The sequence below is a fragment of the Anopheles cruzii genome, chromosome 3 (assembly GCF_943734635.1).
Source record: "Anopheles cruzii chromosome 3, idAnoCruzAS_RS32_06, whole genome shotgun sequence".
Taxonomy (NCBI): domain Eukaryota; kingdom Metazoa; phylum Arthropoda; class Insecta; order Diptera; family Culicidae; genus Anopheles; species Anopheles cruzii.
This window is the reverse complement of record NC_069145.1, coordinates 30,789,074-30,809,685: the sequence shown is the minus strand read 5'-3', so window position 1 is coordinate 30,809,685 and position 20,612 is coordinate 30,789,074. Positions and strand designations below refer to the sequence as shown.

Below are 20,612 nucleotides of genomic sequence, written 5' to 3'. Positions count from 1 at the left end.
GGCAACATAGGCGACGGAACGAACGGGCCAATAGTGGGCTTAGTAGTAGCAGCAGCAGCACTGGTAGTAGTGGTAGTGATTATTGTGCCGACGGCGGTGGGTGGTAGTGGTAGTGATGGTGGTGCCACCGACCGAAGGGAAAGAACCAGTGCCTCTTCTTCTACTGGCACTGCTTCTGATGGCGCTCAATACCAGGGCGCATTTTCCGCACATTTCCACTGCATTTTTCACGCACTTCCGCCGCATCGAACGGGGTCGCTCCACACGTCACGCATTGTCCGCACGGTCCGCCACACACGGAACACAGTTTTGGCTCGCGGGCCGCACGATAGCACAGGGAATTTTCGTATTTATTTATCGCTCGCGACGACGAGATGCTTTGTGGTTGTATGTGGCAGGACTGTCAAACGGTGTCTCTTTTTTTCCTTCTCGTCCCTGCTTTCTCTCTAAAATGGCTACGCTTTGTCGACATCGCGGGCGAACGGCGATGTCGACGGCGCACCGACGGAATCGCCAGCTGTCAAACGGGTTTGCCAATGGTGAGCTTTCGCTCGAAAGCTCCCCAATCGTGTGCACAAGATTGGTACCGATTCAAAATATACATTCTTTCTACATCAGATTTTACTTCGCTTGAATTAGAAAACTATAATTGTAACGACAATATACAGCAACACACCTGCTCCTTGCTTTTCGGCGGCGTTCTTGCTCCGTTACGCTCCGAGGATATCAGCGGGCGAATTCAGGCGGCACCAGCTGACTGGCACGGGCGAATAATATCGTCGGGAAGCGATCGCTAGAAAAAAACGACCAATCCGCAGCTGTCAAACCAAATTTCTTGCACGGTTCGGATTGTTTTGATCATTTCTTCTGTTAAACCAGAGACTTGGTTCATTGTTCCAAAGTATTGTTGCATTTATTAGTTTTAACAATATAAAATACCGCAAAATGGCACGTCAACTGACGAAACTTGGCTATCTGGACGTGAAGAAAACCTTGTTCATGCTTTGTGATCTTCAGGACAAGTTCCGCCCCGGCATGAAGATGTTTGATTCCGTCGTCAAGAACACGAGCAAATTGGTAAGCCTTTGCGGGGGGCGGTGAGAAGCATGCAGAGGCTGGTATCACCAAATAAGCTGTTCGTTCTTTTCAGTTGCAAGCCGGTAAAATCCTCGATGTACCGCTGATCGTGACGGAACACTACCCGGAGAAGCTGGGTCGCATTGTGAAGGAGCTCGACGTTTCCCACGCGAAAGGTGTGTTCCCGAAGACGCTCTTCAGCATGATGATTCCGGAGGTTCAGCGCCGTATGGAGGAGCTGTATGGTCGCGATGGCCTCGAAACGGTGGTCCTCTTCGGTCTCGAATCGCACATTTGTCTCGAGCAAACGGCCATGGATTTGTTGAGCCAAGGATACACGGTGCACGTGGCGGCCGACTGTTCACTGTCGCGCACGCAGGAAGACCGCAAGCTGGCCCTCGAGCGCCTGCAGCAGTACGGATGCTTCGTGTCGACAAGCGAAAACATTATCTTTAAGCTAATGCGCGATAAGCAGCACCCGGGCTTCGATAAGGTTCGCCATTTGGTTCGTGATCCATCGGTGGACACTGAGCTGGCTAAACTGTGAATGAATAACGCAAGGTATAACTGGACGCAATGTTGCGGAATGAACAGGAAGACTTTACACGCTCAGAGAGCGAATACCGTTGTTAGCCTATTTTTGAAAAAAATGTTATAAACATGTACAAGCAATTACCACATCCCTTCAATTTGAACTTGTTTTTATTAATGCAAAAATGTCTCCACGAAAAGAACAACACCACGGGCCGGTGTGTCCGGCGGTGGCGGCAACCGCGGTTGGTAACCGCAACCACGATCCGCCGCAATCGGCAAAAAGGCCATTGTGCTTACATATTTGAATGAGTAAAAAAAGACTTAAGCCGTAAAGAAACAACACTTCGCGACGTAACCCCAGAGCGCTGGGGCCGCAAATGGCCCCGAAAAAGTCCTTCCACGAGGGCATACCGGTTCGCTACGCAGCGAGTGACGACAGTGACACAAACATTAACAGCAGTCTCCGCAACAACGGCGCACGAGAGATGAGGATGGTGACTGGTGGCGTTGGCCGTGGTGATGGTAATGGTGGTCCGGGTGACGCCGGAAGTCGTGGCGACGACCAGACATCTGCGTAGGGTCTGCGGTCGGGCTAAGCGTTCGACCAGATCGTACACTTTTTGGCCCGATCCACCGATGCTAGGGTGGAGCTGAACGGGTGCCAGCTGACGGCGGTTACAGCGGCAGCGCTTCCACTGTGAAAAAACCAATTCCGGTCAGTCCTCGCGGTGCGTGTGCGTGATAAGGGTGGTATCATAAATGGGATGAAATTAAAAGAAAGCATGAGGAGCATGCGGAACATGGAGGAGGAACATGAAACACTCCGGACGGGCGACAGCATAAACGACAGAAGGAAAGCGGCAGGCGAACAGGCGAAAGGATGTGTATGCTTACTTTGGATCCTTCAGCACCGTTTCAAGTGGACCGTTGATGTTCCAGATGTAGACGGATCCATCGGCCGAACCGGCCGCAATCCGGGTGCCGGACGGACTGAGTGCCACGCGGGACCAATCGCATCCCACTTTGAAGTTGTCATGTCTGAAACACGGAAGCACAGTGTTAAAGGAATGCTCTCCTGCCGCTGAGTATGCCCAAATGCCCACTCACCGGAATAACCGGACGATGCGGTTCTGGCGTAGATCGAGCAGATTGATCGTGTCGTCTCGCACACAGCACAGCAGGAACTTGCCGTCTTTCGACAGATCGAGTGAGGTAATTTTGCCCGGCAGCGGAATCTCGTTGGCCGTGCAGTCCGCCGTCCGGACGTCCCAGAAGCGTATCTTCTTGTCGACGTGACCGCTGATGAAGGAGAGACTGTCCGTCGTGACTAGGTCGTTGCAGCTCGAGCCGGCAAACTTGGTTTCGGTGCCTGCAAATCGAAAGAAAGGTTCTTAGAACAATGCGAACACTGGCCGGGAGCCGTGCCCACTATACTTACAGGATCGGTTTTTGAGGTCCCAAATTTTTAGCGTCCGATCGTGGCTGCCGGTAACGAGGAAGGTGGAACCGAGAAATTTCGCCGCCAACACCTTTCCGCTGTGTCCAGTTAGGGTGTGCTGCAAGGAAACAGGAAGTGACAGAGCGATTAGTTTCAGGTCGAAGTTGGATCGTCCCCTTCGCGGAAGTGAACGACACCCATCAGTGTACTAATGATGGTCACTGCCATCCTTAAATGATGTACGGCAGCTAGCGAAAAAAGCTTGCCAGCACTGCTTGAGCATAAAATGTACGCACCCGGCATAAACGTTAATTAGATCGGTTTGAAGTGTGTGCCATTAAAGCGCACGGACTTGCAGGAAGTGCCACTTTTATGAAGGAAATCGCCCAATAATTACTTTTCCCGTGCACTTCGTGGACTTTGCAAAAAAACAAACACACACACGTGTACGTCGGCCCGGCCACCTGTTATCTATTACGCCGATAATGTGCTTCATTAAGTTGTCCATAAAAGATTTATTTTTCAATTACACACTGTTCGCCGCGGAGCGCCATATTCTCGTGCGCTTCCTGCGACCGCGGGTCGTTACATTTCGATCCGTGAGCTAATCTCCTGTTTACGCCCAGCCATATCGGCATGGGTTCTCGGTGAATGAGAGCGGTGCTCGGATATCCTGTCCGGTGGCGGTTTCGTGGGGCGAACGATGGGCCAACGTTATGACATCAACAAAGCATTGAAGTAACTCTTTCTGTGAGCCCTTCGAAAATTAAGAAAAAAGTTTTAAAACACTAAACACAAGTTTACTTGTAGGCCTAACCGTTCATCGATCGAATACATCGCTTACATAGAACATTCCAAAAAGTCTACAACTACACAAAATACATTCTATAGCCGTAAAATCGGATGTAGAGCACACACACAAACCGTATCGACATTACCGAAAGGAGGTTGTTGGCCGTGGATGGCGAAGAAGCAGGCCAAGAATTAGGCAAACAACGCTGGGAAAACATTGTTCTTCACTCTGCAGCGGCAAGATTAAGATTGTTTTACCATTAAATGGAACCCGTCAGGTGGGCTAATGGATGGATTGCATCTGTCTGCCCCCCCTCAGCCACGGTGGTGTTGTGTGTGTCGGTGCTGATGGATACGCCCGATGACACGAGCCGACCGTCGCATGCCAAAACCGGCATATGCGACGGTGCACACAGGTACGGCGATACCCCGCCGATCATGTTTATGCTGGCACGTTTTCCCAGCGCAAACGAGCCACCCCGTTCCGGGGGTGGCGGTTTTGTCCCACTTGCACCCTAGCGCATAATTACGATGCGCCGTGGCCGCGCGGCGCGTAGGGCGTGTGTGCATCAAACATGAGGATCGCATAACGCATTTTTGTAGAGCATATGTTTACCTGCCACCGGAAGCCTGCCACCCGCGGGTGGAATGTGGGGTGTGATGTTATAAATTTAAACAACACCTTCCCAAACCCAACGGTTCTTCTCTTGGCCCCGCTGCAGGTGGCCTCGATTTTGGTTCAACCCTCGCGCCCAGCCTCAACGACCCACTCTCTGGAGTTGGTGGGCGTCCTTCTTGCACCGGCCGATACTCGACCGATCGATCGATGTGGCCATCCGCAATCCGGGTGCATCGAGGGTTTCCCCGACGCCGCAGCGTGTGTGTGTGTGCGTTCGCGGTAATGAATGTAATTAGGATGAAAAATGGTGCAAATTTAATGGGAAATATTGCACCGAGTTCGCCATGTGTGTGTGTTGGTCGGTTTTTTGCACTTTTTCATGCTATCGACGGGTGGTCGACGCTGTCCCGTGGTGCACACGAAACCTCCAGATGGGTTTACGATTTTACGGGGTTTAACCCATTCCGGACACAAGCGCACAGATGTTGCTAATGTGGCGCGGGCATGCGACGCGCTTTATCATGCGAACACCACACGAGAAGCTCTTGATTTTCGCCGCAGCTCATGCGTTGCTGTCGAACAGGTCATTACGACCAATCGGTACACTATTTGTTATCGGTTAGTTCTAATGGTTAATTGCACAAATTTTGCCCCAAGCCATAATTAATAAAAGGTAAAGAAAGACAATAAATAAACAGGAATAAGTGGACTGGATTAAAATAGGGATAGGGAGTGAGTAAACAAGCTCGAGTTCTTCGTTTAGTCAGTGTGTTGTTGGGAAATGCAATTAAAAAGTAGAAGATACTTAAATTAAAGTTTTCATTTCTACTTTTGTTCCAACGTAAACAAGAAGTACTAAAACAAACAAATAAATAGATGAATAAATAAAATATGAAGCGCTCTGTAGACAGACATTAGAAACAATTATTTTTAAAATGATAACAACCCTTTTCGATGTTGGTAATTGACCACTTTGCTTAAGGTTAATCCCAAAAAGGGCAACGAGCGATAGTAACGAGTAACCAGACGAGTGTTGAAAGGAGAAGTTAAGAAATTTGTTCGCAGTCGAGTAAAAAACAACCCACATTACCGACAATCCATCAAGCGGTCGAGCAGAATCTAATGACAGTATCCCGTCGGAACCCGGCGGAACCGGTAATTCAACGACATGCCCCTCGCCCCGAACCGCACGGTGCGTACGCTTTGTTGCGTCGATAAAAAGCGAAAACGATTCGAAAGGTGTCGTTCGGTGGTCCTTTGGCGGCTTCGGAAAAGTGCCTCGGTACCTTTCCATTTTTGTTTTTCATCTCCCGCCAAACAGGGTTATCGTCGTCCCGCGGCGCAGCGATCGGATTCGATCTCCGATCGATGAAACCAGCGCAGTAAGAAGTGGGATCGAAGCACCCACACCGCAGCCGCCAGTCCAATCGGTGGCACAAATTCCACAAAAACCTGCATCATGCACTCTCCGATGTGCACTTTGCACACCACTCGCCTCCCACCGAACCGGGTGGCGGTGGAATTGTTTTGCTAAAAATAACATTCAAATCTGGCACAATCGGAACCCAAAGCGGGAGGCGACCTCCTGAAAGGTGCGGGGCCTTCGTGGAGAGGGACCGATAATATCGATCCCTAGCGTTTCCCGGCCTTGAGCGCGCGCGCGTTGGCGGTCAGCCCGGTTCGAAATGCGCCGGAGTTCGGTTGCAGGTCGAGTGCGCCCGGCTGGCGGGTGGCCCGATGCGTGATTCGCACCGGCAGGCCAGTGGCCCCCTACGCCTGCCCGGAACGGAACCGGAGCCCAATAGTTGTTTTATGAATTGTAAAAGTGGATTTTACCGTTTCAACGTGCCCGGCGTTCGATGGCCAACTTTTTCTGCGCGAGGTGCGCTTTTCTTCTGACCCATCTCGGGGCCACCCCGTTTTATGCTTCTCCCAACGGTAGTGAGGCGGTTTTTCTTCAGTCGGCCCTTTCGCCGCATGCCGCACGGCGCGACCGGCGCGAGTCACGACGACGTTTGACTCCGTTACATCCTGCCGATCCTCGCCGTCGTCGTCGTCGTCGTCGTCGCCGTCGCCGTTACGGCATTAAGCGAAGGGCCCGCGGAAGGATCACTTTCTTTTTATGGCCACCCTCGGACGAGAAGTCGACGACGGTCAATCATCGTTCCTCGGGCCACGGTAACGTCTTTCTGGGGGCCAAGAAGGAACGTCTTCATTGCGGCGTGCGTGTGAAATGGTGGGCGACGCGAAGGAGTTTTAATTTGCCATGTGGCGAACGGGGCGAACAATAAAAGTTAACGAACGAGTTTAGGTCCGTATTAGAGAAGAAAGGCGGCCGGTAGACGAGGCTGGCTCTATAAATCAGTTCTGTAACTTTCTCTACGTTCTTAATGGCGGTACAAATTTATTGGGAAATAAATTTCGCACCGAACCGTGGCCGTTGCTTTGACGGTCAAGCTAGGCGCAAGGATCAATGTTGGTGAGTTGTGCCTTGCATTTGTGCTGCTAGACCGGGCGCTATAAACTGTGATTTTAAGAGCAAGAAAGTAGTTGGTATCAGCTACAGATTTGTCTTAAACTTACGAGATCGTTAACGAATGCTTTCATCATGGCGCAGATGACGTATGGAAATACGCCAATTTGAGATTTTGGCTTAAAAATGATCGAAAACGACATTTTTCAAAAGCCAACATTCCTTATCTTAAAGTCCCGTTTATGTTTTATTTAGATGTTGCTGAGTTTTCAACACCTTAGGGATTAGAGTGTATTAATGTCAACATTCAAAATTAGTCAGACTAAAAAGCGAATGCAGCATTTCTTTTATTGCTTATCAGTGTCTAGTCTAATAGAGGGTAGTTTACTGCAAGAGTCACAGTCCTTTGCTATATGGAATCCAATAAGTTGCCATAAACTCAACCTAGCCAAACGTTAAACTCAGCTGACAATTCACAACCCGACCATTCACAATCCGTGTAGCAAATGATGGGAAGAGCTTAACAGGCGCAGGTAGATTATGTCGCTCCATAAAGGAAATAAATAATCATGCAGAAACTAGCTATTTAAATAGCTTTTATAGGTTTCACTTTAAAGCTCCGACACGATCCAATTAGTAAACCGGTAACACCTTCGGCAGCCGCCTGCGATACCAAGCGGATCAATGGTTCCACAGCACAACTTCTTCCGAAACTGGAAACGAATCGACCGTCGCTGTCGTCCCTGTGGGAGGATTCCCCCTGTGTATCGAGGCCAGAGAAGCATTAACACCTTTCGACGACGAACGCAACGGAGCATTTACGCATACGCAAGATGATTGGATGTCACATCGTCTGAGGCCGGTTTATCGCCGCTCGGCCACACCAAGACGGTGCTGCTTCCGATGATTTATGTCTAATGGAATGCGACACTAGACGCCTTACGGCTCGCGCGAATAGGCTGACATGGCCGTGGCGTTTGATGGGCCATAGCCCCGTAAGTAAGGGTAAGACTTTATGCTGCCGTTTGGGCTCGTTTGGGTGAAAATAAAACACAGCCCCCGGTTACATTAGAAACTCGCTTAAGTCGCAGATCCAATGGATGATTTATCGCACAAGATTGGCCTCGGGCGGAAGGGCCCAGCGCCACGATTTTACGAACCTGAAACGGCAGAGCCATTATATGCTGCAAACTATGGTGCAAACTATGCTCCGCTCCATTTTGAATGTATTTTAGGATTTAAAACATTGAACATACATCCGCGGCCGGTATATTAAGCCGATGATAGCCGAGCCAAAAACATCACACGATAGCCGCTACATAGGCCTAATATGCGCATAAACATAGCAGCAACCGAGGCAATAAGTACGACCACAGTAATTACTCCGTGTGTGTGCGCGCGTGTGTGTGAGCAACGATCGCTTGTCGTCCGCCTGTCCCCGCCACCGTCACGGGTATCCTTTCACGCAAATGCAAATTATGATCGACAGTGGCATAAACTATCCGCGCCAAGCGGTTGCATGTTTGCCTGGCCTGCTGATACCGCTACGGACCTACTGTTTCATCTGAGCCGTCTTCTGGTTCTGCCGGTACCCCTTTGGGTTGCATCCCCAGACCCTTTCCAGACGCCAGACGATCCAACTGACGCGCAACGGTCTCCCCCCAACGTCGGTTTCGTGCGCAGGAAGTTAAAAGAAGCATAGTGAAGCAGCAACAAAAAAAATATGGCCCTCCAAATCATACGGCCAAAGGCGTGGTGGTGGCCGTGGCCGAGGCATAATGTGCCGCAATAAAACTTCTAACCAGAATCGTACCATTCGGTGGCGGCGGCGTCGGCTGCATCATTAGGCAACGGCAAGCATAAACGCACCGCATCGGCGGCCCGATGGTCCGGTGGCCCGGCGGGCTCATTTACTTAAGAACGGGGGGTGGCAGCAGGAGGAGGAGTGCCATGTCGTGTTTTGCGCTAATGCGCGATCAACCACTCGGTACGCCGGGTACGAGTTGGAACACGAGCCGCAGTAGCATCAAGAGCAGATATTTGCTCTTCCTTCGAGCGCCGCCCGCAGCATCATTAGATGCTCGCTGGCGGCCTGGCCGATGCTGCGCGACCATTACGAGGCCCAAATGAATGGGGGGCCCGATGTGACCGATGCACCGCGGCACGACAGGAAACCCATCCCCATAGCGGATCCGGATTATTACGGTTAATAACAATCGTAATCATAATTATGGAACAATGGACGGCGGCCACCGGCTGGCTGCCGCTTAGAAGCGGCTTCGGGCATTGAAAACCTAAACATAAAATGTATTCTGGTTAGCGAAGGGCAGAAAAAAACCAAACAAACCACTTAGAATAGAACGATCTCCGCGCGGCCCGGACCGGGAATGCCTTCACCGGCTTATCCCAGCGCTCCGGAGGGCTCTTCCAGTGGTGTCAATCCGTCAATTATCCCGTGAATGGTGGCAGACGTGTGGCGGGGGGCGTGTGCATCCGTTCTGAGGTGTCAACAGGACCTGTTCGACAACCGTGAGGATCGATGATCTCCGGACGGATTCCCGGTCGGAGATCAAACGATCTAGTTAAATTGCTTGTCCGCCACAGGACATTCTCGGACCACACGGGATTGACGATCGGTGACGATGTGCGTGTGGTACACGATCCCTGTCGCGAAGATCTCCTTAAGCCCCGTCACCCCGTCGTGCGGCTGATCGAAGCGACCCCCTCTTTATTGACACTAATTATGGGGGGCAGGCAGGCCCCCGTCGATCCGATCCGGCGGCATTTACGTGACATAATTGCATCGCGGCGCGAACACTCTTCGCTCACCTTCATTAGCGATCGACAGCGATCATTTCCTGCTGTGACGTTAAGGCGTCGGCGCTGCGCTTCGCGTATGACATGTGCGCGTCCACCGGCGGCGTGTGTTAACCGCCATGGAATGTCGCCAAGGGCAACATTAAATTGTAGGCCGCACTTACTGTGTGCCCGCGATTAATTGCCCGCATTGTGTGTGTGCGGTGCGTCAAGTTCGCCTTTTTATTTTCGGAACGATTATTTTCGTAATTTTTATCTCTCCCGTTAACGACCCGAGTTGCTCCCTTACCACACCGGGCGCTTTCGCTGCAGCCTTTCGATTGCGCTCAACGGAGGACAGTAAATTAATTAAATCAAAACATTCTAACGCCGGCCCATTCGATCGGCATTCTTGGGCGAGCAATCAACCCGCGCTTTTCCCCGACTCGGCTGCTGCTGGGTTGGGTTGTATGAAAGATCACCAAGGACTAACTGGCCTCCGGCGTCGTCGCTGCCGCCTCTCAGACACTTGTGGGCCCCTTCGGTAAGTGGAGCCAATAAATTTTGGGCCAAACCAGCGCGCGGCGCCGCTCGGAACCCGGCAGACCCGGCGGACGCCGTAGCAGCCAAAGGGGCGTTAATGGTGAATTATTTTATGGCCCCATAGAGTTACCCGGTACGACCCGCCTCGGTGCGTATGTTGCCCCGTTTTATTCCTGCTTCTCCGTAACACAATCATAAAAATCGTAGCGCTAATCGCGGTGGATAGTGATGAAGTGAAGTGCGAGCCCTGCGAGCGTACCTAACTGGGGTCCAGGAGCGATTCGGGCTGCAGGCCCTACTCGATTCTGTGGCTTGTGCTCAGTATGATGCTATGGAATTTAAAATATAACATAATCTTCTTAATATGCAAAAATAATACGAAAAGTGTCTTTAATTGTTACAAACAATTTGTTTTTGAAAAAGAAAAATTCCAATATGACTCGTCCTTGGATCGTGCGTATGCGCTAAAATAATAAATGTGCTAATATTAAAGAAAATAAGTAAAATTTGGATTTTCTTTATTAAAACGCCTAAAAGTATGCAACTGTGTTACTGGCAAATGTTTCCTTGTTGATTTTGCAGAGGCTTGGTAACAACATTTGAAGCCACTTGGGTGTTGAGCTGTGGTTAACATTCCAAGTTGCCCGGCAAAAGGAACATGCAACGGATCATCATCCACCGGCATCCCCTAGGTAAAGGTGGGCATAAGATAACGCACGGTCCCCAAGTCGGCGCGCAGCCGCAGGTAGAGATCGGCGGGGTTAAGGTGTAATTGAAAAATTACTTAACCATCATAAATTGATCGGCTGAACAACAGTTGACGCTACCACTCATTTGCGGGCGATCCGCGTGGACACCCGGTGCAGGGTTGGAAACGAGGTTTAAAAAAATGGTCAATAATCGTATCACAACGGCCTGCGGGCACCCTGCGGGACCTCGGTTCGTGTTCTGCCGGGTCCCGGGGTGGACCCATCCGCGGATCGATTAGCGGAAGGTATGCCCCTCGGTTTGCTCGGTAATTGATGATATACACGGGCACCGGCAACATGGCCGTGCGCGATCGTGTACCCGAGCGGGGTGAGGATCTCCGTGAGAGAGGGGGAGATTGAGAGTCCTTCGTATTTGCCTTCCAGACGTAGGCATATTCGATTAATTTTCCGATCCTTCCCCGGCGGTCTGGTCGGAGCAAGAACACGGTTCTGGTTCGCGCAGTGGAAAATCCAATCTTTCTGGGACCGCTGTTGGACGTTGGACAACTTCCGGAAGCCAGTTGCGGCCGGCTAGGCGAATCGCGCACCGCTTCACCATTTCCAATCACGTTCCTATGGCCGCGGAATGCTAATTCCCATCCGTCACTCGCATGTAGCGCGCCGCACGTGACACGTGCTGGAGGTGGGTGCCGGTGTCGGACGCCTCTTTACCACCCGCCAGTGTCAGTGAAGGCGATGTGCCAAGGCGATTTCTTACGCCTGTCTCGTGTCCGCGCGGTGCCAAGCGTGCATTTATTAATTCCAATCCACCAACTCATTTGCTCCGGGAAGCATCACGTTTACCGCGGGGGGAGAGGGTCACAGGGCCAGGCCCCAGGCCGGTTGATGGGCCACGTCACGTACCAGCCCCAAACGCCCCGGACGGGTAATCCAGAAGCGGGCGCTGACCGAAACCTCAGTTCCGCAACTCAGTCCCAGGCGCAGGACATCGCGGGTGCAGGAACTCCCATCGCTCTACGCGCTGCGCTATTGTGCAGGATCGGCGACGCGTGACGGTGACCACACGGAGGTTAACGTGCGCATTCTAACGATGCACAGATAATGCACCGCGCACGCAGAGCGGCGATGGACCCCCGCGCCCTGCGCAGTAATCACTCTTCACGGCGAGTACCGTACGAAATGGCGAAATTAACCTTCTTTTTCCGGGACGGGACGCGCACTAGCTGCGTGGCTGCGCCAAGATCGGTCGGTGGTCGCTTCAATTAAAATCAAAATCAGCCAACCCCACGACACACAGCAGAGTTGAGCTGAGCATTAGCCGGGCCGGGTTGAATCGGGTGCCCTTTGGCAGTGCGCAACGATGGTAGCGCAGCTATTTTGCATACAAACCAATAATAAAAATAAATGGCACCATCCTCCCGATAGCCGCCAGTGATGATGCATCCCATGCGATGCAGCGCCCCAGTCGGTGCAGATAAAGGCGAGTGCGTCCCGTGGGAAGGATTTCACGGAATCGGTCCTCGTTAGGGCCGGGTTTTCGAACGACGCCAAGACAAGCGTATGCAAATTTGGCGCAAAATTGATCTCAAATGGCGAAATAAGTACCGTATTTTTCAATGTATAACGCGCACCCGTGTATAACGCGCACCCATATTTTAAGAGAAAAAATTTGGAAAAAAAGTTTTTTACTGTACATTTTTCAGATATGTGATATCCAACAAATACCCAATGATAATAATGTATTATGCTAAATAATCTAAAAAAAATCTATATTATTCTATAAATATTCTAAAGTAGACTAAAGATAAAATGCGTATACATTGCAAAAGACATACTACAGGGTGTTTCTTTAACGATACATGATTTCATTTGGTTATAAAGCAAAAACGGCTGAATATTTTTTATTGGTTGAACATTTATTTGAAAGATTTATTCCTTCCATTTGATCAGAAAAGAACAATTTTGGTACAATGTTTACCACGATTAACAGATGTTTACCACGGAATACGACCATAAAAATGTACCTAAAAGTGCACATTTGTAAGTTTAGAGGAGACAAAATTTTTACTACCCTTGTATAACGCGCACCCAGATTTTAGAGCTAAAAAACTTGGGAAAAAGGTGCGCGTTATACATTGAAAAATACGGTAATATTTACAACATAATGAGGGAAAATAATAAGGACGGGGACAGATAAATGGGGAAAGAAAGAAAAATGGGATGGGAAAGCTCAAACGCAAATGAAAACAGTGTACAAAAGAGTTTAAAGTGATCAACTGAACAGATACAACGTGAGCAAACAAAAGTGTACTAAACTCTAACTGTGTACTGTACTGTGCTAAAGTAAAAAATAGCCATACACCTTTGCACTTTACACAAGAAAAACTTACAAAGAAAGCATCAAAATGAAATGATGGGCCAAATGACTAAATGGGCTAAACAGACAAGTTAAATAGAGTTAAATCGAAACCGGCAAGAGCCGGAAATTCACCTATTTTCGCCTAAACAGAGGTCAGAACCTTTCGAGAAACACTTTACGTATTGCTGATTGTATCAATAAAACCCGGAAGACAACTCAAATCATTCACTAAGTGGTTCTAATGCAACCTTGGTCGGTTCAAATGCTTGTCTCCAGTAATCGTTCCAAGTCCGAACATATGTTAATATGGACACAGACACCTAACGAACGCAAATAGCTTCCCGCAAAGGGCTCCAATTTCGGAAACGGTGAAAGATAGGGCTGGCGACAACCTCGGCCTCGGCGAGTCCGGTAGCGCACACACGAGAATTATCTCTCCAAATTGGTGTTCGGTACCGATTGGGAATGACAAATGGGCCCTCCCGGAGCATGCTGCCTGTCCAGAAAAGTTTCGCGCGCAATCGGCTTAGGCACTTTCACAGGGAGCAATAGGTGTCCTGTGAGTCCCCCCCACCGAGAGTGTGCCGGGCCGCTGTATCCGCCCACGGATCAAACCTCAAGTCGACCGGGGACCCGCGCCCAGATCGCGTTCCGTATCGGGACTCGGGCAATCCGTGGCCGCCCGCGCGGTTGACGATAAAAAACCGTTGAATGCTTTTAACTTATCGACACTTTGTTCCACTGCTCAGCCCCGCGCGGGGTCTGCGTATCGGGTGGAACGTGCGGCGGAGCCAAACAAGGGATCCCTTTTGTGGTAATTTGAATTTTTATTGCGTCTTACTTAATTGCAGCGGCACCAGGAGCAGCAGCAGTAGCGGACCGTTGGCGTGCGCAAATGGGCGCATCCGAGTTTCGACGAATCGAACAGCAATCTTCCATTAGAGGCGCGCAAATCGATTGACCAAATCGCACGCGGAATGGTCGCCGGCTGCCGGACTTGCCGGACGGTGGTCAGTCGATTGAATTAGTAGTGCGCAACAGTTACCGCAGCAATGTCGGCCGGTCGGTCAGCGAGCGCAGCCAGCAGAGCGCAGGGTCCGAAAAGGGTCCGCGCGGCTCATAAACTAGCAGCTATTGCCCATTTTGGGGTCATACAAATCACGTGTGGCTGGAGTGAGGAAGGTTCCTACGCGCTGCGTGGTGTAGTTTGACCTGGCTACTGGCCACCGTCCCGGGCGACGATTGAGCGGCCCGTGTAATGGGCAAAAATTTGCATAGAAAATAATTATGTGTCACATTTTGTTTGCTACCCTACCGGCGAGCGGCGAGTGCAGGTCGAGGGGACAAGTTAAGGTCCCTCGCAAGGCCCCCATGGTGCGAAGAGCACACGAGAAAATGGGAAATATTCAATTAAGCCGGAAAATCGTTAGCCCTCCGGTGGACCTTTTCACTTTTGTAATAAAACACAAACAATAATCGTTTTTGCGAAACTCGGTGCAGCGGCCACTTAACATGAATTCATTCGGTCGATTTCGCTCACTGGGGAGCTCAGCGGTGGCAGACATGTGGTGCTGATGACACTTAGACCTAAGAGTAAAGTGTGCTTCAAAAAGCGATTTTAGCAAATCGGCATTCGAACGATTTGACGTTGGCGCTGAGAAAACAGCTTTCGAGCCATTTTGGAAAATCACTGAAAATTTCGCAGTCTTATGTAAACAATTCATGGCTAAGCACTCAAGACCACAACTCAACTAATATCGTGGTATGTAAGGAATCTTAATTAATCTTAATCTTGTTAGGTTTTAACATTACAGAAATAAGATGCAGGATAGAGTTAGAACGGTTTTACAAGAGACAAATGAATACAGGTTGTTCCATCACGATCCAACTATTAAAATGTTGAATAACTCCGCTATTTGTCAGTCGATTTTGACAAATGAACAAGATTTATTTGGAGTTTAGAACGCCGTTTATTAACAATTCACCCAGAATACAATATCGATCAAATGACCGCCTCCATTAGACACACAAAAAGCGGCCCTGTTTGGGGCATTTTTCATTGTATGCAACAACATTTCGGTAATAGACAACGTAATAGCCGAAATTTTCGCTGTGATATTAGCTTTCAATTCTTCAATGTTCTTCGGTTGGTTGGCATAAACCTTACTCTTCGAATAGCCCAACAGAAAGAAGTCAGAAGAAATTCTGTATTAATAAGGACGTGTAGGTTTTCACAGTTTTCACAGTTTTCACAGTTGAACAATTATTTTGAATGTAGAGCGCTACAATTTCAGTCCGCTGTTTTACCGTAAATTGATCCATAACTAAAACGGCATAGACTGAAGTTTCACAGCAGAGTTATTCAACATTTAAATAATTGGATCGTGATGGAACACCCTGTATACCTCAAACATTGATAATGAAGCATAAACGGCATAAACATACACAAATCATAATCATTTGGGACCCATCTGTCACGAAACCCCAGTACATTCCAATAAACTTTCATCAACAACTGTTCCACCCTAGGCGTAGAAGATGAATCGTCGATTTAAGATCTTCTTAAGCTCCTTTACAGCCAACATAACGAACGCTGGTTGCGGCACTCGGCAACACTGACAGATCGCCGAAGATCACCGTCGAAGCATAGCCAACAGCGAAAATGGGGAAGGCCCTCCATCGCCTTGTGCCCCTCCCAGCGCCGCCTTGTTTCGTACGGCGATTATTGAATGCCCGACTTTCGTCTTTCCCGAGGAGAGCCTCCTTCGGGGTGCTACAATGTTGTGGCCACCATGCCGGCGAACTGTTTTGCCACACGCCACAACATCTGCATGACAGCCTGCCACACGGTGACACCGGCATCAAAGCTGTCATCAAGCGTTACCGGGCAAGCGATAGGGTCCGAAAGTGTTCACCTTCCTTGCTCCAGGCCATATGAGAGAGAGAAGAAAAACCTACGGTGTCCGGGGAGCAAGGATACGGGAGCGGCTGTGGGAGCTCATTAAAATAGATTTTCGTTTTAATAAACATAACCCGAAGCACACGGCCGAAGCGCACGGCAAAAAGACGCCCGCGGTGCCCGCGAAAAGCCCCGGAAAAGTCGGGCGCGCGGCCCGACCCGAAGCCGGGATATCGCATTGTCGAATGCGCGATCAATTCTATTGAATTGAGAGCACCTGCCAGCGACGGAAGACAGTTGCGCGCAGTGTCTTTCCTCGGCGTTCGGCCGCGTGCAGATTTGGGTTGCGGGCTGCGCCGTCCTCTATCCCGCCGTGCGCCCTTTCCCCGTGCAGCCGCCTGTCATCCGGAATGCCGCGAGCCGCTTCGCGATTGCCCCGTTTGATCGATGGTGGTGTACTTTTCGACGACATTCCGGCGGCCGCCTTTATTGGCACGCCCGCAATGTAACCGAGGCCGGGAACGCGCGGATCGTGGCGTGTCCCGTTCCTGAGTTTGTTTGCTTCAGGCGAAAAGATGATCTTTTTACCCCGATTTGTTTGTTTGTCTCCTCCCAATTTCTCTTCGCAACAAACTCTCACTTGCCGCTTGCGCTGTCGCTGTCGCCAACGACTTGAGCGCAGGCGAAGAAGGCAACGAACCTGTCCCGCGGGACAAGGTCCGTCGGCGGGCCACTGTCGCTTGTTGTGCAGCCCCATACTGTATAAGGAATGGAACCACGCGGTGGGACCCGCTGCTCCTCCTCTTCCGGGAGAAGATCCTTCCGAAATCACGGCGCGCCGCACACGCGGAAGATGACAGCCATCCATCTTCGAGCTGCCGCAGCAAGCATCGGGTTTGGCCATTAAGTCATCAGGCAGAGACTGAGACACGGAGAGTGAGCGAGAGAAAAGCCGCCACCGTTTGATGGCTCCATCCTCCAGAGGAAACGCGGGCGCCTGTAACCTACTTCGCCCGACACAGAACACAGAAACCTTTCCAACTCTTTCCGCTTCGCTTTGAGCGGAAGGAGAACAAAAAATGGTTCAAATCCTACCGCCCACGGTTCGGTGTGCAACTAATTGGCCGCAGCCGACAGCCGGACAGACGGACAACGGCCGGTCGTGTAGCCGAAGCGTTGTCCTTGCGGGCCGCCGCTGGTCCACAGTCCGTCATCTCCGTCACCTGCCCCACCACACCAGCACAACCTGGGTCTGGCTAGGGGGCCGATTTATTAGCAATGTAGCTGTTTGTTTCCATAAGTGCGCGCGCCCCCCACGCAGCCGAGCAGACATGCGGTTGCGTGCTGCGATTCCTCGTAGTAGCGGTGTCTACGCTTCCGGCGTGATGTTGCGGGTGCTTTATGATGCGGTGCCCGAGCTGACGTGGACCGACGATGGGGGCTGTGATCTGGCTTCATTCACGGTCTTACCACGGCGTGTCAACTACGGACTTCATTTATCACATTTTAATTGGTACTTAAGCACGGAAATGCATAAATTTAGGCGCATTTTGTAATTGCATTAAGATTAGCGTATGCATCCCAATTGCCTACATTCAGGCTGAATTGGAACGAACGCAGATATCGATATCGCCCAAAGCCTTGCAACAAGGGGCTACCCCTCGCATGCTCTCCTGTTACTTTACAAACCGCTCCGAATGTTCCGAATCGAACCAAAGTTTTGCCTGTGTATTGTGTAATTGACGGAACTCGCCCCAAAACACACTTCGGCTTCGTTTTAAGGTGGGCAAATTAAATTGCCATTACTACACAGCACATTCCGACGCTGGCAGCACCTTCCGAGGCACAAGTTCGATCGGTAAATAACACATTTTAAATTCCCCGCCGCCACCGCTGTCGGCCGACTTTTAGGGGCCCACACCTGGCCCGGTTCCCGTTCTATGGCCCGCTGAAAGTAAGCCCAAGCCCGGGTTGGGAAAGTGGCATCCCCACACCTGAACCGGCTCCCAGCGCGCCGCAGTGACAATGCCCGCGGTACCGTATGGCTAGCTGTGCGGGCCACTGAATCGAAAGCCCTTGCCTCCTGCTACTACTGCGCCTTCGCTCCCCCCGGGCACGCGTCTGGATGTCTATCTTCTGCTGACCCATTTTCCCAGCCCCGGCCGAAGTGAATTCCGGCCCTCCTCGCCCGCTCCGCAGATGTGCATAGATTGCTCCAATTCAGCGCCCTCTAAGAATGCCCTCCGCGCGCGCGCGCCCAGGAGTTCCTCCAATTTTCACTCCGACGGTGGTGGTCTATGGGCCATTGAAAAACCACTGCCCACTCCGCGCCCGGTCCGGGCTACTTATGCATTTTCTGCTCTGTCGTAAAAGGTGGACCACGTATGGCAGAAAAAACCGGGTGACCCAACTCCGCAACTTCCGACGCGCGAGCCGGCTGTCGCCGAGTGTGGCCGGTGTCGACGGCGCTCTCTGCAGACCCGCCACGAAGCCGGCTAGCCTGAGGGGCTACCCCGGCCGGAGATGATCTTGATGATCGACAATGATTTTACGATTACCCATATTGGTCACTGCGCAAACTGCAAATTCACCGACCGTGGGTTGTTCGGCTCTGTGTAGCTCCAGCGCCACTGGGACACACCATCGCGAAGTAAGTCAATAGCGGCAGCAGCAGCAGCAGAATTGAATATGTATCGTCACCAATCCCGGTGGCATTTGGTGGCCGTGTGGCGACACTACCAAGGGGGCCCGGCGAGTGCAGCTTTTTAGCCGATAATCACTTCGCCGACCGACCAATTGGTCCGGGCCGGGCGTCGAGTCCTTTCGAATGACAGTCCAGATTGTGTTCCACGCTCGGGCACATCGGGCTGAGCACTCTGGCTGCTAGGGACCCCGCAACTCCACATAAAACCCGACCTGAACACCACCGGAGGAATCAATTGACTTTTCCACCCCGATGGCCGCGATGTGGCCTTCGCATATGGGTCCTCTGCTGTGGTGGCAGAGCTGCCGCATCATCATTATCGGCCATGAAATTGTGACATGCATTCGTACCCGGCTCTCAGTGTGCTTCCGCTCGGTACCGGCCCCAGCAAGGCTCTGTCGGTTAGTGGGCCATTTGTTTGGTGAATTAATATGCGCTTCGAGGGCAACAGTCGTCGTCGTCGTCGTCGTCGCTTTCTCTGTGCGTCGTCCCTCCTCCGATCCTGCCCCACACGGTCCAGTTTGGCGCAGTTCGGAAAACGGACCACCGATTCCACAGTTTAGTATGTCCGCGGCGCAACTCCGGCGCAGGACAGGCAGCCCTCCAGGTGGTGGTGCGGTGCGGAGAGGGGTCAAAATTTACATAAAGTCACCTGTCAGCCACCCGCTCAAGTCACTGTTCCTGCCTGCCGCACGGAAAAGTCGTTTTTCCCGCCAGAGGGCGCTGCGGGCCAGCGTGTCACTGGCGAAATGGCGACATTTCTCATGGAATAATCGCGTGTGTCCCGACGCGGGGCTGCGGGGCTGCGGGCAGGAAGAATATGAGCAATTGATTATGTTGAGCCGGGCGCGCAGCAACAGCAGCATCGTCTCGACGGCGCATCGTCGTCCATCGCAAGCGAGGCTGCTGATGGATCGCCTCGCACCAGACTCGAGGTGGCTCGAGGTGGAGCGAACGATCGATGGGAGCTTATTTCTGGAGATGCTGCGATGAAGATAACGCGCACGGAACCCCCGGTGGAATGTGGCCGTCGCCCGGGAGACACCGGTGTCCGTGTCCGTGTCCGCTGGTCCGCGTTCGTGTGGCTCGTTCGACGACAACCGAGCGGTTCCGCGGGCTAACAAGTTCGCTTTCTGTCGCTGTGTGTCCTAAACGGGGAATCCGCGTTCCTCGTGGGAGCAACAGAATCGATACATCAAACACAATCAAACGAAAGTTGCAGTCGTCCGTCGTCCGTTGCCTTGTACTGGAAATGGACATTAAACGGTTCCTCCTGTACCGTTTTCCACGGACCACGGTCCGGGTCTCTTTCTGCGCGGAAGAGAATGTGAACATGCCACCGCGGGATGATGTCTGTGTCGGGGTCAAAGTTGAGACGTACATTGTGTACAGTCGCTCGGCGGTAGCTCTCGGTGCACATCGAGGGCGCCAACAAGCCTCAGCACTCCCAGCGCGAATAGCTGACCTTCATAACTCACAACTTGGTACAAAGGGTCGAGCCGCTTGGGGGCCGAACTGGAGCAAACTCCGGGCGGGCGTTCCAGGAACTCCTCGCCCAGACGCAAAGCGTGTGGACCACATATCTGCGCGTTGACGGCTGGCTCTGCAGATTAGATGGGCGCGCTAATTGAAACATACGGTCCACGCCGAACAAACACTCTCAATGGC

At 51.5% G+C, this 20,612-nt stretch overlaps 2 protein-coding genes across 2 annotated transcripts; one reads left to right on the top strand and one right to left on the bottom strand.

Moving 5' to 3' along the window:
* The first annotated feature begins 888 nt into the window (after positions 1-888).
* On the top strand, positions 889-1,748 carry LOC128273393 (isochorismatase domain-containing protein 1). Its single transcript, XM_053011339.1, has 2 exons — positions 889-1,077; positions 1,151-1,748. The coding sequence occupies exons 1-2, from the start codon at positions 946-948 to the stop codon at positions 1,622-1,624; spliced, it is 606 nt and encodes a 201-aa protein (XP_052867299.1). The 5' UTR covers positions 889-945; the 3' UTR covers positions 1,625-1,748.
* Positions 1,749-2,501: 753 nt separating this feature from the next.
* On the bottom strand, positions 2,502-3,886 carry LOC128270207 (autophagy-related protein 16-1-like). The gene is made up of 4 exons (XM_053007610.1): positions 3,854-3,886; positions 3,050-3,167; positions 2,719-2,980; positions 2,502-2,649 (listed from the first exon to the last, which is right to left on the bottom strand). Exons 1-4 carry the CDS (start codon positions 3,884-3,886, stop codon positions 2,502-2,504), a joined length of 561 nt encoding a protein of 186 aa, XP_052863570.1.
* Between the last annotated feature and the right edge of the window lie 16,726 nt (positions 3,887-20,612).

Coding starts and splice junctions, on each gene's coding strand:
- LOC128273393 (XM_053011339.1), top strand. CDS start 946: ATGGCACGTCAACTGACGAAACTTGGCTATCTGGACGTGAAGAAAACC. Junction 1,078..1,150: donor TCAAGAACACGAGCAAATTG/GTAAGCCTTTGC, acceptor CGTTCTTTTCAG/TTGCAAGCCGGTAAAATCCT.
- LOC128270207 (XM_053007610.1), bottom strand. CDS start 3,886: ATGTATTCGATCGATGAACGGTTAGGCCTACAA. Junction 2,981..3,049: donor GGACCTCAAAAACCGATCCT/GTAAGTATAGTG, acceptor TTCGATTTGCAG/GCACCGAAACCAAGTTTGCC. Junction 2,650..2,718: donor CGCATCGTCCGGTTATTCCG/GTGAGTGGGCAT, acceptor TCCGTGTTTCAG/ACATGACAACTTCAAAGTGG.